Source organism: Megalobrama amblycephala, linkage group LG16 (assembly GCF_018812025.1).
Source record: "Megalobrama amblycephala isolate DHTTF-2021 linkage group LG16, ASM1881202v1, whole genome shotgun sequence".
Lineage (NCBI taxonomy): Eukaryota > Metazoa > Chordata > Actinopteri > Cypriniformes > Xenocyprididae > Megalobrama > Megalobrama amblycephala.
Window position 1 is genome coordinate 20,742,984 of NC_063059.1, and position 13,682 is coordinate 20,756,665.

Below are 13,682 nucleotides of genomic sequence, written 5' to 3' on the forward strand. Positions count from 1 at the left end.
TGTAATGGGTAGAAGCACTGTTGGTCTGCTCAGCTGTATGATAAAGGCCTAAAGCCTGTTCGGAGATGACTGTTCAGCATTAACTGTCTGTACAGTGGTAAATTTAGCAACAGGTCATGAAGCTCAGATATACACCATAGACAGCTCAAGGGATGAGCCTGACCCTCAAAATGCTGCTTTACTTGTCTTATCGTCAGTGCAGGGTTAACTGCTTGAAGTTTACAGGGGTTCGCATGGCTCTCAGTATCATTTCTAGGCCACAATGTGCCGGGATACAGTTGTGTGAACCTCCCACTCCGGTGAGTCACACTCGCGCATCTTAAAGATCATTGCAGAACGGAGAGAGGAAAGGAAAGAGATGAAGGAAAGGAAGAAGGAGGAATGTGGAGCCAGCACAGAAAGACATGGAGTCAGTATGGCTCTATGCTGGTGTGAAGCCTGTTGACTGAAGAGAGTGTGGGGGGAAAAACGATTGCTCTCTTCATCATTAATCTAAAAAGTACTTCAGTGTTCCCGTCCTGTTGTCTCCCTGAGTACTTGTAGATGGATAAGACTTAACACTGAGAGATAGAGAATAAAAGAAAGAAAAAGAGGACTTTTATACATTTAAAAGCTCTCCAGATGTAAATCAAGTTCACGTTTTTGGATACGACATGCCATTATATCCTTGGGTTGAAGAATTTGTGAATTCCTAAAACACTGTAAAAATATTGTAAATTGCATGGCAATTTACTGCAACGGTAAGTTACTGTAATTAGAGAATTAAAGTTTTTACAGTGGAAAACACTGTTTACTGCAAACAATCAATGTAAATTTTTGTAAATTCACAGTTAGTTTTAGTAATTTCACTGCATAGCTGTGCTTTGTAATTAGGACGACTAGCTTTGTCTACATTACTGTATTTTTAACAGATTAACTGTAATAGCCTGTCTTCTGCAGGCACTCAGCATGAATAAATGATGCTGTTGCATTTTTTACTGCTTGCTGGTTTGTTGCTGTTGTTGTTTTTGTGGCTCTTTTTGTAATGTTCTGGGTTTATCTTAATATGAAAATGAATTTGTTTTTTGTCACCATTGTCATGTTTTGTATGCTGAGTGCTGATGTCTGTACGTTTTCAAGACTATAACAAAAAAACTTGCATTGCATTTTAAAGCATGTTTTGTGGCTCTTCTAAAACAATATTGTGAGGGACTTGATAATCAAAATTCGACATCATATTGTTCTCCAAATTTATAAATTTGCAAAATTGAAACACTTTTGCAAAGGCTGGAAGATATTGTACAGGATCCCTAACCAAACTGAACACTAATCACCATAATGGTTAAACAATTATTGTTAATGAAAAAATAAAATAAAATTATGCATAAATCTCTATGCATCTGGCAGCAACACACTACACATTCAAGTTTTATTATTATGTGTGTTCCTTTGGAATCGAACCCATAAGCTTGGCACTGTTAGCACCCTGCTCTAACAATTGAGCCAGAGGAAAAGTCATGTTAAACTGTTCCGATAAGTCCCTATGCTTGCCTAAACATACCAAATTATAATGTTCGTGTACTGGCTAATGGGTTTTCCCCCATTGTGGGAACCTACAAAGCAAGGAAATGTACTTATTTTTTGTTTTTATAAAGAAATGCATCGTGTTATGAGTGAAAACGACCTAGTCTGCACTGATTTCCCTGTATAATTTTAAGCATCGCGTTTTATTTTATAAAACACCCCTTGATTTAAACCTGTAATGTTTTGATTCACAGATCAGTTCTTTAACCTCTCTGAAGAATCTGAAGTTCATCCCATTAGTCACTGCACGCATTTTACATGCCCTTGATGTAAATTCTACAATAAACATTCAAGGCCGGACAGCTGCTCGAGGAATGCATATCATAATATAATAAAATATTGTAATTTCAGAATTTAGGTTGTTAATGTCATATTTACTGTGCAATTTGTTATAGTGCTTTTTGCGGTCTAGGTCTCTAATTTAATTCACTTATTCTTCAAATCACTTCTCTAGCTCAAGTTCAAGGTCATAGCCTACTAGTTTAGCATGGTGACTGTCACTTAGCCTACTAAGAAAACTGCTGTGCGTTTTTATAAAGAAAAGAGAAGAAAAAAATGATATCCGATGCTCGATGTCCAAAAAAGCTGGTAAATTTATCCGCGTTGGGTCGAAGCGCTAATTTTTAAAACCCACCTTTTGCCCTCCGTATACTGTACAACGATCTCCATTCACAAGTTTGTCTCTAACAGGAATCAATAATTCAATAGCGCTGGCGTCCGAGTCCAACCCTCGAGCTGGATACACAAGTCCTCTTTATACCACGCGTTTGTTAAAGTAGTATTAATTAATAGGCCAAAACATTGTACTTTGTATCCAGACAGTAACCTGACCAGACAGGTTATTCACGATAAGAGATGGCATTTGGTATGTATCAAATGCTCAAGAGAACCGCTTTAAATCTCTATAGGCGGCTTGATAGGCTACAGAAGACTACGAGTGATGTACCATTTATGAAGGTAGGCTACAGTCCATTTTACACATGCAAATACATTTCCATATGTTTATTATTACTATTATTATTTAATTAATTATTTATCACCATTAGTTTGGCTTTGGAAATTAACAAAATGAACAAAAATATTTTATATTAAAATATTTATTCCTTTAATTTTTTTTTTTTTTTTTTTTTTTTTTTTCCTAAAGTGTTATTGACTATTCCACTGCAGAATAAGTGCTAAAGGTCAGCGGAAGTCTCCATATGTTTCACATCCAGATCTGAGTTTTTCCCTAATATTTGTAAAATATGTAGCCTATCATATATAGACTAAATGATTTTTGACAACATTTTAAAATAATCCTTAACAACAGTGGCCTATAATGCTTAACATGCACAACAGAATCATTCAAACAAAACAGAAACGTGTCGACTTTTAATTATTTTACAGTTTATAATTTCAGAGACACCGCCAGCGTCAGACCGATTCTAAAAAGAATAAAGTGCAAACGTCTGTTTAAACATATCCATTAGATTAAAAATTAAATAAAACGAACTAGGCTGCGTATATACCATGACACAGGTGCTACAGTTTTTGACATTTATTTTATGAATCGAAAACACGGTGTTTAGGTGAGCTCACGTTTCACAGTCATGATAAAATCAGAGATATCATAAAAAATGAGTGCCCGCAGTCGATGTTTTTATAACCCTTATAAAACATGAACAGTACATTAAGAGATTCACATGGTTGTACACACTGAGAAAGAGATGAAGGAACAAGAACGAAAAGTAGCAATGAAAATCCAGAGTGCTCCCACAAACCCTTGATGAAGCATAAAACATCCAAAATCATTTTTGTTGGTATTAACATAGGTATTTTACATGTGCCCGTACCATATCCATATTAGTGTTACCTGAATTTGATTTATACACCGAGAATAAAAGCCTGATGTGTGTTCATGTGAACTGGGCATCAATGCAATTGAAATTAGACGGAAACCCTCCATCGAATAATTACCTGATATTTGATTATATTCACAATACACTCAGTAATTATTAATAAGTAGAGGAATGATCGTCGTTTCATTTAATGCTCATTTATTTTGTTTCAGAAACCAAAGAGCATAAAACTTAAATTGTGTGTTATCCGTGAGGACAGAAACGCATGTTCAACACTGGAGTTTTCATGTTTGGCAACAAAAGTGATTTCTGTAATATTTCACAAATATCCACAGAGAAACTTTGTTTCAAATAAAACGAGGCCAGCCTCTTTATTTTCATTATTTACTAATAACGTATTAAAGCAGAAATGTTGGCGTTGTCACACAAACAGCCGAACAATCGTCCCAGCTGCTTAATATCAGTATTATATTCAGATTCAGCTTCTTGTCTTCTGCAAAAGTTCACTAAAAGTTCGTATAGTTCAGCATTTTGTAGTTGTTCGCATCCCTTCATCCATGAAAAGATCCACGTAAAGTTGTCCACTTCACAGTTTGTGTTCTTATAAATAGCCTATCCTTTTTTTCCTCGCGTGTCCTTCATAAGAAAACATAAATAATGTGTTTTTCTGTCGTGTACTTCAACAAGCCATCGTTGCGCGCGATGATTTGTGACGTCACAGTCCCAGCGCCGCGGCGTGTTTTTTCGCCTTCAGTCTCAGATCCGCGATGCTTGAGTTTTTGTTGGTGGTTTTCGCGGCCGCTGCCGCCGCCACCACCGAAGCTGCAGAGGCGGATTCCGCCGCGAGCGTCGCCAGGGGCAACCCGAAAGGTGGTGCGGGAAACATCATGTACGGCGCGTGCGCCGCCAGGTGCGAGTGCAGGTGATGATGCGCGTGGGCCACGGCGCTGTCCAGCTGCAGCTGCGCCTGCACCTGAAAGGAGAAGGGCGGCACGTTGCAATGACTATCCTATGGACGCACGGGTGGGAAGAGAGGGGGAGAAACACATTAACTTGAGAGAGACTATGCAGAGCTGTTACTGGGCACTGGATCAATTGCATTTATCATCATAAAAAATGCATTCGGACACCTGTATTCCGTTGTGTTGGTAACTATATGCTCCCCTGAATATGACTCAAATCCATGAAGCAAACAGACAAATTCACAAATCTCATCTAGTGGAATAACAGTAGGCCTGTGTTTATATTCTTCGTCAAAGACAAACTTCTCTCTTATGGTGACATTGCAATAGAGCAATAACAAAGAGAGAGAGAGAGATTTGAGTGTGCAGTGCCCCATAGAGGGTTCACAGGAATTGTACAAAGTCTGCAGGACGGACGCCTCTGCATTGGGCTTTTCAGAGTAACTTGCCTGCTGGAATGGCATGCGCAGAGCTCCCACGTTGACATATGGAGCGACTCGACACGCTTCAAACTGACTCGCCGCTCCGATGAGAACTCCTGAAAAATATTGACACCGAGTTTTCTTTACACGCCATTTAAGCTAGGCCTATGTGCTTAAAAACGAGAGACTGCACACTATTTCACAGTATAAAACATTGTAGACACACCGTAAGTATATCATATTTAAACATGATTTGATATCAAATAAAAGTAGCCTATATTAAAAAAAAAAAATAAATCATAGGCTATATAAAAAATACATTTAAATTAAAAATGTAATAAAACAAATTAAAACTGCTAATAGCGATTGCTAAATTATTTGTTTGATATTTGCAGTCACGCACCTTTATGTAACTGATTTTCCTGCTTTCTGCATTTGGCCCGTCGGTTCTGAAACCAAACCTGAAAGCAGAAGACATTGATTGACAGCTGTTGGTGAGGGCATGTGTAAATCCTCCCAAAATGACAACAGTCTCAGTAAAACTACGTATCCCTGCGGACCTCTAAAATATTCATAATGCGTAACCGCACATTTTAATTATTATATCTTTATAACGAGCGGCGCGGCCAACAAACCACAAAACAAACAGATTTGTTCAAATGTTAAACAAACGGAAAGAGACAGAATCTTGATGTAATGCATTTGAAATAGTGCCATAATATATCGTCTTTCTCCAACGGTTTGATCTATCCAGGGATTAGAGTCCCAGAAGAAGAGAACTGATCCTCTGATAGCAAATACCCAGCATGGGACGATATGCCTGGATTTCAGGGGTGGGCTAAAATTGGGACATTAATTGTCTATATCCGAAAGAAAGTTTTTGTTACTTTTTTTTTTTTTTTTTGCCTTATAGCCTATGTCATGGGAATAAGAGATTTGGAAATGATTGTGTCAGGCATCTGTTTTGAATCGCGCATATTTCCACTGCACTGTTTATGGATTTTGATTCAGCCTAACAACGGAGCAATCGAGACGGCATTTGCATGATATTTCTGCTGTAAGTGAAAGTGGAAACACGATTATACATATACGATATGGCCAGGACATTATGACTTCATCCGTTAAAATGGTAGTGTAGTCTTTGAGCCAGCGGTGTGGCCTTGTCTGTGAATACTGAATATGAAAAGAGCATCAGATCTTTATTTGGGTAAAAATGATAGATAATTTATGTAAATCCGCAGGCCTTGCTTGGGACAATGCCCTTTGGTAAGATCCCAAAGAGAGACGATGGTTTAACTTTTTCCAGGGAGGTCTTTTGAGCCCATTTTTAAAAGGACCAATGTATTCAAAGAGTGAATTTTATATCCCCACCCAAGGAATGAATAGATAAAAGAGAAAGAAATAAGATATTGTTTTTTTTTTTTTCTGATCAATCACAGCAGAGCCAATGTCTATGTTGAATGTCATTATTCTGCTCAGTCGCTCGTCTCTTGTTACACATATATTGAGCCTTATTATGTTTCTGTGCAGATGGTCTTCCCCATCCTAAAAAGCACACTACAGATGTTGCCTGCAGGGCCAATGCGCACAAATCAGGGAATAATTTTTGTTCATTGTTTTATTCATTATAGCTCAGCGGCGTGTATTTAAGCCACTTTTATTTTCTACAATTTCATCCCACCATTCGACACATATAAGCTGATATCTAATTTTATTGAGGCAGGTTATATGAACTACAATTTCACCACAAGGAGTGCCCATGTAACATTTTAAAAACGACTATTTATATGCCTATAACTAACTCTTTTATTTATCGATCTTATTTCAAATTGTCTACATTTACATGTTTATCTCTAAATGCTTATGAATGCTTAGAAATAAATTTTGTATAAAACCTCTAGTGCAGTGTTGAAGTTGCTGTGTCATTACATTCATAGACTTAATGGCATATGTGCAAAACAAGGACACGTTATATAATTATATATATATATATATATATATATATATATATATATATATATATATATATATATATATGCTATATGTGTGTGTGTGTGTGTGTGTGTGTGTGTGTGTATAATTCATTAACAAGTGATTAGCACCTAATATGTTATTGTATTTAGCCTGTTACGTTTAACATTAGCAGTAATCGAAACGATTTCGCTCTCGCAAGGGAAACCACACACACACACACACACACACACACTCCAAACATTGCAGCACACATCGACAGCAGATGAAGTGCCTGACCTGCACCCTGGCCTCCGACAGCCCGAGTCTCTGGCTCAGCTCTTCTCTCATAAAGGCGTCCGGATAGTGCGTTTCATCGAACAGTCTCTCCAGCTCATTCAGCTGCTCAAGGGTAAAGTTAGTCCGACTCCTTCTCTGCTTGATTTTAGTCTGTGTCTCGTCCTCCAGCGGCTTACAATCCTCTTTGCGTTCTTTCATGTCTGTATTACCTGAAAACAGAGCAGGAAATAGAAATGAACGCTTCATCCAGTGTGAAATGAGGGCAGTATGTGCCCACTGATGTCGGTCACGGATGTTTTGTCCTACACAGAGCTCTTTAATTATTTACACACTATACATATGCATGGAGTTTCTTTCTCTCTCTGAACCGGATGCTTATGACAGGAATATTATCCTATTGCACGTTAAATTAACAACCTGGCAAAACGGGTCAATGTTATGAAAATGAAATCAATAAAGACAATAATTAACGTAGCTGAATGAAAACCCTGCTGTCAAAATAACTAACATGTATTAAAATGTGAAAATCCAAAACAACATGCGGTCACAATTAGCTGCTAAAAGAAAAAGAATAACGTCTAATCGAAATAATCTGCAATTTACATTATTAGCCTATTATTATTATAATTATGGCTGTATGCTTTTGTGATATTATTTTAAGTCTCAGACTTCAAATTATTGAATTATTGGCCTTCAGTGTGTCTCATACATAAAAATGCCTTGATTTATAATACACTGGCACATTTTTTGTTTGTTTTCTACAGTCATTTCTTTTTCTGTTTAGCAGTAGCTTACAGAAGCCTTAATATGTCTATACGGGTAGCCATATATTTATCTTTTATCAGTCTATAGATAGTTATAATCTGTAATTCTTTCAAGCCTCTAAATACAAAGTAGCCTATTACAAACAATTTTTGCAAACAATATTAATTAAAATAGCTATAGACTTGCAACTATCCAATAAAATACAGCTACAATTTTACAGCGCTCAGTTTTAGCACTTGAACTTTTGACTGATTCTTGGCAGTTTTGTTTTCAGGCTGCTCATATTTTGAAAGTGATGCCTGTCAAATTATTACGTGATTTCGTGTAGCCTTGACAAAATGAATGTAACTTTAAAACAAAATGTATAGGCTATATATCGAAAGTTATAAAACTTAAAATACAGAGAAAGGCCTATGAAAAAGAAAACGGCGTGGTTACATCATTTTAACGAATGCCCTGCAAGATATAGATGTAACAAAAAGGACTTACCGTCTGTAAGTTTGGGACTGCTCGAGTCTCTGCTTCTCTCTGACGCGAGCATGTCCGCTTCCCTGGCCGGCGATGAGCGCACGGCGCTCCGCGTGATACTGTTCACCTCCTCGCGAACCGGTTCCACCGACAGGCTTTCCCTATTTCTCACCGATCCGGTCTCCAGCACCTCCCGGTACGTGATCACTTCCTTCTTTTCCTTGACTTTCTGATCAAAAGATTTGGAGACAAACGCGGTAAGTTCTTCCATCACTGCACCCAAGAAGAAAAAAAGCACAATCTTCCCTTTAGATCCTCAGCAGTCTACCATAAGACATCAACAGTGTTCTCTTTCTATCGGCCTAAATGCGAGATGATGTGATGAGATCTTTGACAATTCCTCTTGTTGCGGAGTGTACAGACTTGCTGCCGATTCACTATTGAAGTCACACTATTTATACTTAGCGAAGCGTCTGCCCCTTGATCCGCGCGCATTACCTTCCCTCACCACGAGCCCCCTTCCCATAGAGGCGGGTTGGGGTGGGGTGGGGGGAACCTTATCTGTCCTTCAGATCCACATCACCCTTCCATGCTTGCTATTGGCTAAGATTGACAAGAGGAGCAAATTAATGTCATTAAGCTGGTTAGAGTTTTGAAACACCAGGCATGATGATGATGATGCTCTGCTGGGGTGAGGCCAAAAATACTCAGAAGGGCACACCATGGACATCTTATTCGCCAACTCTTTGATCTGAGCTGGAAAATGAGACCGTGATATAGAGTAACGAGAAGAGCAAAGAGAAATATGCACTTTGTGATCGTGGAAGTGACATCGTTAAGAATTGCATTTTGCCCCACAATTCTCTTGTAGAAGAGAAATACAAAAAATCATCTGCACAGAAAACAGCTGCAGGCTTTTTGCGCGATAATTATTTAACCTTCTTAAACAGTCTTTTTTATACAATTGATAATATGTGTAATGATATTAGAGAGCGAGAGTCTTCCACAATTAACGTCTTTTTAGTGATAGTTAAATGTAATGATAATATGAAGAAGAAACACCTTCAGTCGAAATAATTTAAAGAGACTCTAAATGAACAATTTAAACAATTTCTATATTACGTCTTCCATATAGCAGTTTATTAAATAGCTTCGTAATAGCGTGCTATAGATGCGAGCGTGAGTTCAATAGCTTAAAACGTGCTGTTTTTAAGTTTGATGATTTTATTCAGAATGCAGCATAAAAGGAATATTCACTATTTTTAAAAAAAAAATATTTAAATTAATATTTCAGCTCTCAAAGGACAACTGTTTCTAATGATGACTTGAAAAAACATTTTTTCTATGCTGTTTTATTGCTATTTAATTACACAAACTTTGTAAAATTATTGCATATTTGCATGGTTGTAGCCGTGTACGTAAATAAGTGTAACTATTTGGGGATCAAGAGCTAATTACAAAAAAAGTACATTAAATAAGACGGAAAATGAGATACAAAACTGCACGCACTTTATTGGTAAATCACACCTTCTCATCGCCTCCCTTTTAATAATTAGGCCTACCTCACAATGAAATATTTGACTTGCAGGGTACATGCTCCTTATTTCAGATTTATATAACCCTAAGCATCCAAGCATTCAATAGGCAAATTATTCGAAAAGCAGCAAAAAAATATTATTCCTTTTTAATTGACCAAGCTAAGCATTTCACCCATCTCACACGAAGATAATTAGCTAATAATAATAGGCTGTTTCATTTTTTTTTTTTTATTAATTTAGCCTAAATGTTAGGCTAAGTAACGTCATAGGCCTATTAGTAGGTGTTTGTAGGCTACAAATATATCTAAAAGGGTGCAGATTTGATGCAATTGTATTCATGTAATCTGTAGTTGCGGCTTATGCTGATTAAACAAATAGTCAATATTTTATAGGCATATCTTCAAATCTTTAATTTGATGTGAGCCTTTGTTTCTTCAAAAGGGTCTGAACTATTTAAAGTCTACTTCAGTCTGACTTTTAAAAAAGCATTTTGTGTAAGTATTCGAGCTTTTACTTTCATCATGAGACAAAACCTTCACTAGCCTACTTATTTTCCCCCAAAATTTGTCTATAGCTATATCCCAGGCAGTTATAGCCCATTGTAATTTTCTTATTTTTGTCTTGATCAAATGCGACAGAAAAGCCTTGTCCTCCATAACACATTCCAAACAAAAATAGTAAAGATTAACCTGGTCTCAAAATTTACGGTGTTTTTTTAAACAAAACATTTCACTCTGCTTGCAGTTTCTCAATACATAAAACAACAAACAATCCACGTTTAAAGAATCAAAATTGGTCTTGTGATTGTGTATCTAATAACGACCTTGTCGCTGATAAAAAATGTTGTATTTTACGCTTATCTTGCGCTACCCTGACAAGAAGACAGTGAAAGCGACTGACGATCATGTTTGATTTGTAATGCCTGCTGGCTGCGCGCGCATCGATGATCTCCAGACCGGTTACTTCAGTCTGTTCATCGGCTCATGGCGCTGCTGTGTGAGTTGCTGTTATGACACAATAGGAGTGTGTATCGATAACTAGGTAAGACTATGAATATAGATAGAAATATTAGTCATTTTACATATAAACGTAAAAATATATTAGCAAGGCGTGCTATTTATATGTTGCGTAACATGTGTTAGAGAAAACGTCAGGAAATGTGAATGAGCTTAGTAAGACACACACCGTTTTGTATTGAAATTTTTAGCGTGTACACAGACATGTACATTTTCATATTCGTATTTTTACGCTCGGCCGTCTTTTTCTTCATAAAATAAGGCACTTTAACTGTAAACAGTAACGGTGGCTCTAAACATGCTACCTGTCAGGATGCGTCGCAAGTTTCGCGCAGTTTTAAGGTTATATTTAAGGTTTAGTACAGCCTTAGACCATATAAACAGTAGCACATTCTGTTTTGAACTCATTTCTCGCTGTGGTGCTACATACCGACATTGTATGTAAATTATTAATCATTATGTTTTGCCGCTTTTTTCAGCTCATGTTACTGTGTAGTAGACTTCAAATAAGAGACATTAATAATTTTATGTTCTATTAAATAAGTGCACTTGCATTTTAATTAAGAATGGGGTCTTCACAGCTCTGTAAACTTAGTAAATTTAATTTGCATCCTTATCAGACACATACATGATGTGTTGCTTGTGCTACCGAATCACAGTAATAGCATCTTTTTAATATCTACCATTTTTAATATCTGACACACATTTTTGTGTCCTAACATCAATACATTTTTACTCCACATCTCCCCATTTACCCAGTGACTGGAGTGAACATGGGCCGGCACTCCTCAGACAGTGAGGACAACAGTCGAAGCCGGAGGAAGAGGAGACAGAGACAGCGCTCTTCCTCCTCCAGCTCCTCTGGAAGCAGAGTGACCAGCCGCAGCAAACACTCCCGGAGACGAACTCGCTCCAGAGACCGAAACAGAGTCACAGACAGGAGGTAGACAACAAGGAATGAAATAAAAAAAGTTTCTCCCTGTAATCTTTCTTCAAAATGTAATAACTTGTTCTTCTTCTGAAACAATTTTCTTGTTTGCCTGACATCACAAGCCCTTAAATTTCTCAACACCAAGCACCTATCATTTACAAATTCTAAAATTCCTGGAAAGAGTTATTCCGGTAACATCCTTGCTTACGTCAATGGCAGTTGCTCGGCTGGCACACTGATCCCGGGAAGAATGCGCAATCAGTGACTGATCACACGGAAACTGTAGTGTTGATCGGCTTATGCCACTATGAGAATTTACAGAGTTACCGATATATTAAAACTACTTTCCCCAGGCTAGTAAATGAGACGTGAGGTGAAAAACATTACAGAATTGGCTCAGTTTAGTGATCTAGTCATTTGGACCACAGCTGGATGCAAAACATTCTACTATCTATAACTGAACATGGAGTCCCAAACAGACACATGGCAGTTTCTTGAACCCAGACGTTACTTTATGCAGTCACTTAGCACTGTCTGCCTGAGTTCAATTATTCATGATGCTTGCTCAGTTGCCATTATATGTGATGGGAAATAGCTGCTCTCACAGAAAGAAGGATGTCTGTGGAGGTCAAGGAGCTAAATGGAGTGCTGTTGATCAGCCATTGTTTGCCATATCCACACATACAGCTGTAAATCCGTTGAGCTCTTTTTAAGTGGTCTCGTCTGTGTAATTATGCAGACGTTTTATGCCCTCATTAGACTCACCTGAAGGGTGTGAACTCAGTCATGCTTTCAGCATTGCTCTGTTTGTGATGCCTGACCAATGGCAGGTGGAGCAGTGTGTGTGCGAGTGCTGGTCGAATATTTCTTTTGGTCAGACAGATGCAGTAAATATACTGAAAAACCTTTAGAAAGGAAATTTCACGATTCTAAAAAATTAATATGATGAATACCATTATGTAAAAAGTATTTTACACCTGGGATGTTAGTGTACACCTCTTTCCAATTTTAAACATATTTTCGAGGTAAACCCAAACATCATGTATTATTAATTCATAAATATCAGTGTTTGAAGGGTTGTCACCACTTTTACAATCTGAACTAAACTTGCCTTGTCATAAAAAGGTGAAAACATCTGATATTTTTGAAGGCTCATTAACTTTATACACAAGGCTCCACTCTATGATATCATTTTGAGTTTTTAAAAAATATTAAGCAGTGAAGCAGTTGTTAAAATATTTTTTATTAAGAAATAATAAAAGATGATGCCAAATTATTTAAATTTTCTGTTCAAGAATTTCATTTCTCTAATGAGGCTTTTTTCTTCATTACTATGTCAGGAAAAAATGACATGAATTTTAATTAAAAATTGCTAATCAAACAAAAGGTGTATTGAAGTCATCATTGTATGCGTGGTTTGCTTTGTAATATTCTTCTGAATAAATGAATAGATTCTGTGGACATTGACCCATGTGCTTTGAGGGCTGTTAGCAGATGCAAAACATTTCTCATGCTTTTTAAAGCAGCGCAAACGTTAACTTTGTCCTCAAATGCTGACACAATCACGGAGAGAGACGTCCTGAAGCCTGAGCCACTGGCAGTAAAGCTTTAGAGGTATGCAGTCGGCTACCATCTGATGCAGAAATGCATAATAAATTTAATTATGGTTTTTAGATAAACATTTTATTTATTCATGATGTGGGGAATGGGCTCGCGCTTTTGATTTAGCTTTTGAAAGTGCCTCTAAGAAGTCCTGGTCTATCAGCTGGAGTAGAGAATAGGGAAGTTGACAGAAGCTCATTGGAGAGAAAAAGGAGAGAGAAATGGAGTTCATTAGTTAAAATAATGCAGTTAGACTGGTCTATATCTGTGATGTCAGCCTTTCTAAAGAGAGTAATACTCTAGGCTCTGTATGCAGACTGCTGCACT

At 37.3% G+C, this 13,682-nt stretch overlaps 2 protein-coding genes across 6 annotated transcripts in view; one reads left to right on the forward strand and one right to left on the reverse strand.

The window, feature by feature from the left end:
- Positions 1–3,085: 3,085 nt before the first annotated feature.
- Positions 3,086–9,261, reverse strand: shox2 (short stature homeobox 2). Of its 3 annotated transcripts, none has more exons than XM_048162043.1 (5): positions 8,290–9,246; positions 7,036–7,244; positions 5,189–5,246; positions 4,813–4,901; positions 3,086–4,410 (listed from the first exon to the last, which is right to left on the reverse strand). In XM_048162043.1, exons 1-5 carry the CDS (start codon positions 8,537–8,539, stop codon positions 4,117–4,119), a joined length of 900 nt encoding a protein of 299 aa, XP_048018000.1. In that variant the 5' UTR covers positions 8,540–9,246; the 3' UTR covers positions 3,086–4,116. The 3 variants fall into 3 exon arrangements, with proteins under 3 accessions (XP_048018000.1, XP_048018001.1, XP_048017999.1); XM_048162044.1 differs by having other exon boundaries at positions 3,086–4,374; positions 8,290–9,244; XM_048162042.1 differs by having other exon boundaries at positions 4,271–4,901; positions 8,290–9,261.
- A 1,429-nt stretch (positions 9,262–10,690) lies between these two features.
- The window catches only part of rsrc1 (arginine/serine-rich coiled-coil 1), a 173,216-nt gene continuing 170,224 nt past the window's right edge, over positions 10,691–13,682 (forward strand). Inside the window, exons 1-2 of one of the 3 annotated variants that reach the window (XM_048162010.1) lie at positions 10,691–10,847; positions 11,582–11,765. In XM_048162010.1, coding sequence (XP_048017967.1) covers positions 11,596–11,765 — 170 coding nt within the window. In that variant the 5' untranslated portion in view covers positions 10,691–10,847; positions 11,582–11,595. The remainder of the gene's footprint in view (positions 10,848–11,581; positions 11,766–13,682) is intronic. The other 2 variants (XM_048162011.1, XM_048162009.1) reach the window with 2 other exon arrangements.

What these genes read in the sequence shown, in the direction of transcription:
- shox2 (XM_048162042.1), bottom strand. Translation starts at nt 8,539, where the DNA reads ATGGAAGAACTTACCGCGTTTGTCTCCAAATCTTTTGATCAGAAAGTC. An exon ending in TGTCGGAGGCCAGGGTGCAG is followed by an intron (nt 5,247 to 7,035) that starts GTCAGGCACTTC and finishes TTCTGCTTTCAG; the next exon opens with GTTTGGTTTCAGAACCGACG. An exon ending in GGAAAATCAGTTACATAAAG is followed by an intron (nt 4,902 to 5,188) that starts GTGCGTGACTGC and finishes AATATTTTTCAG; the next exon opens with GAGTTCTCATCGGAGCGGCG.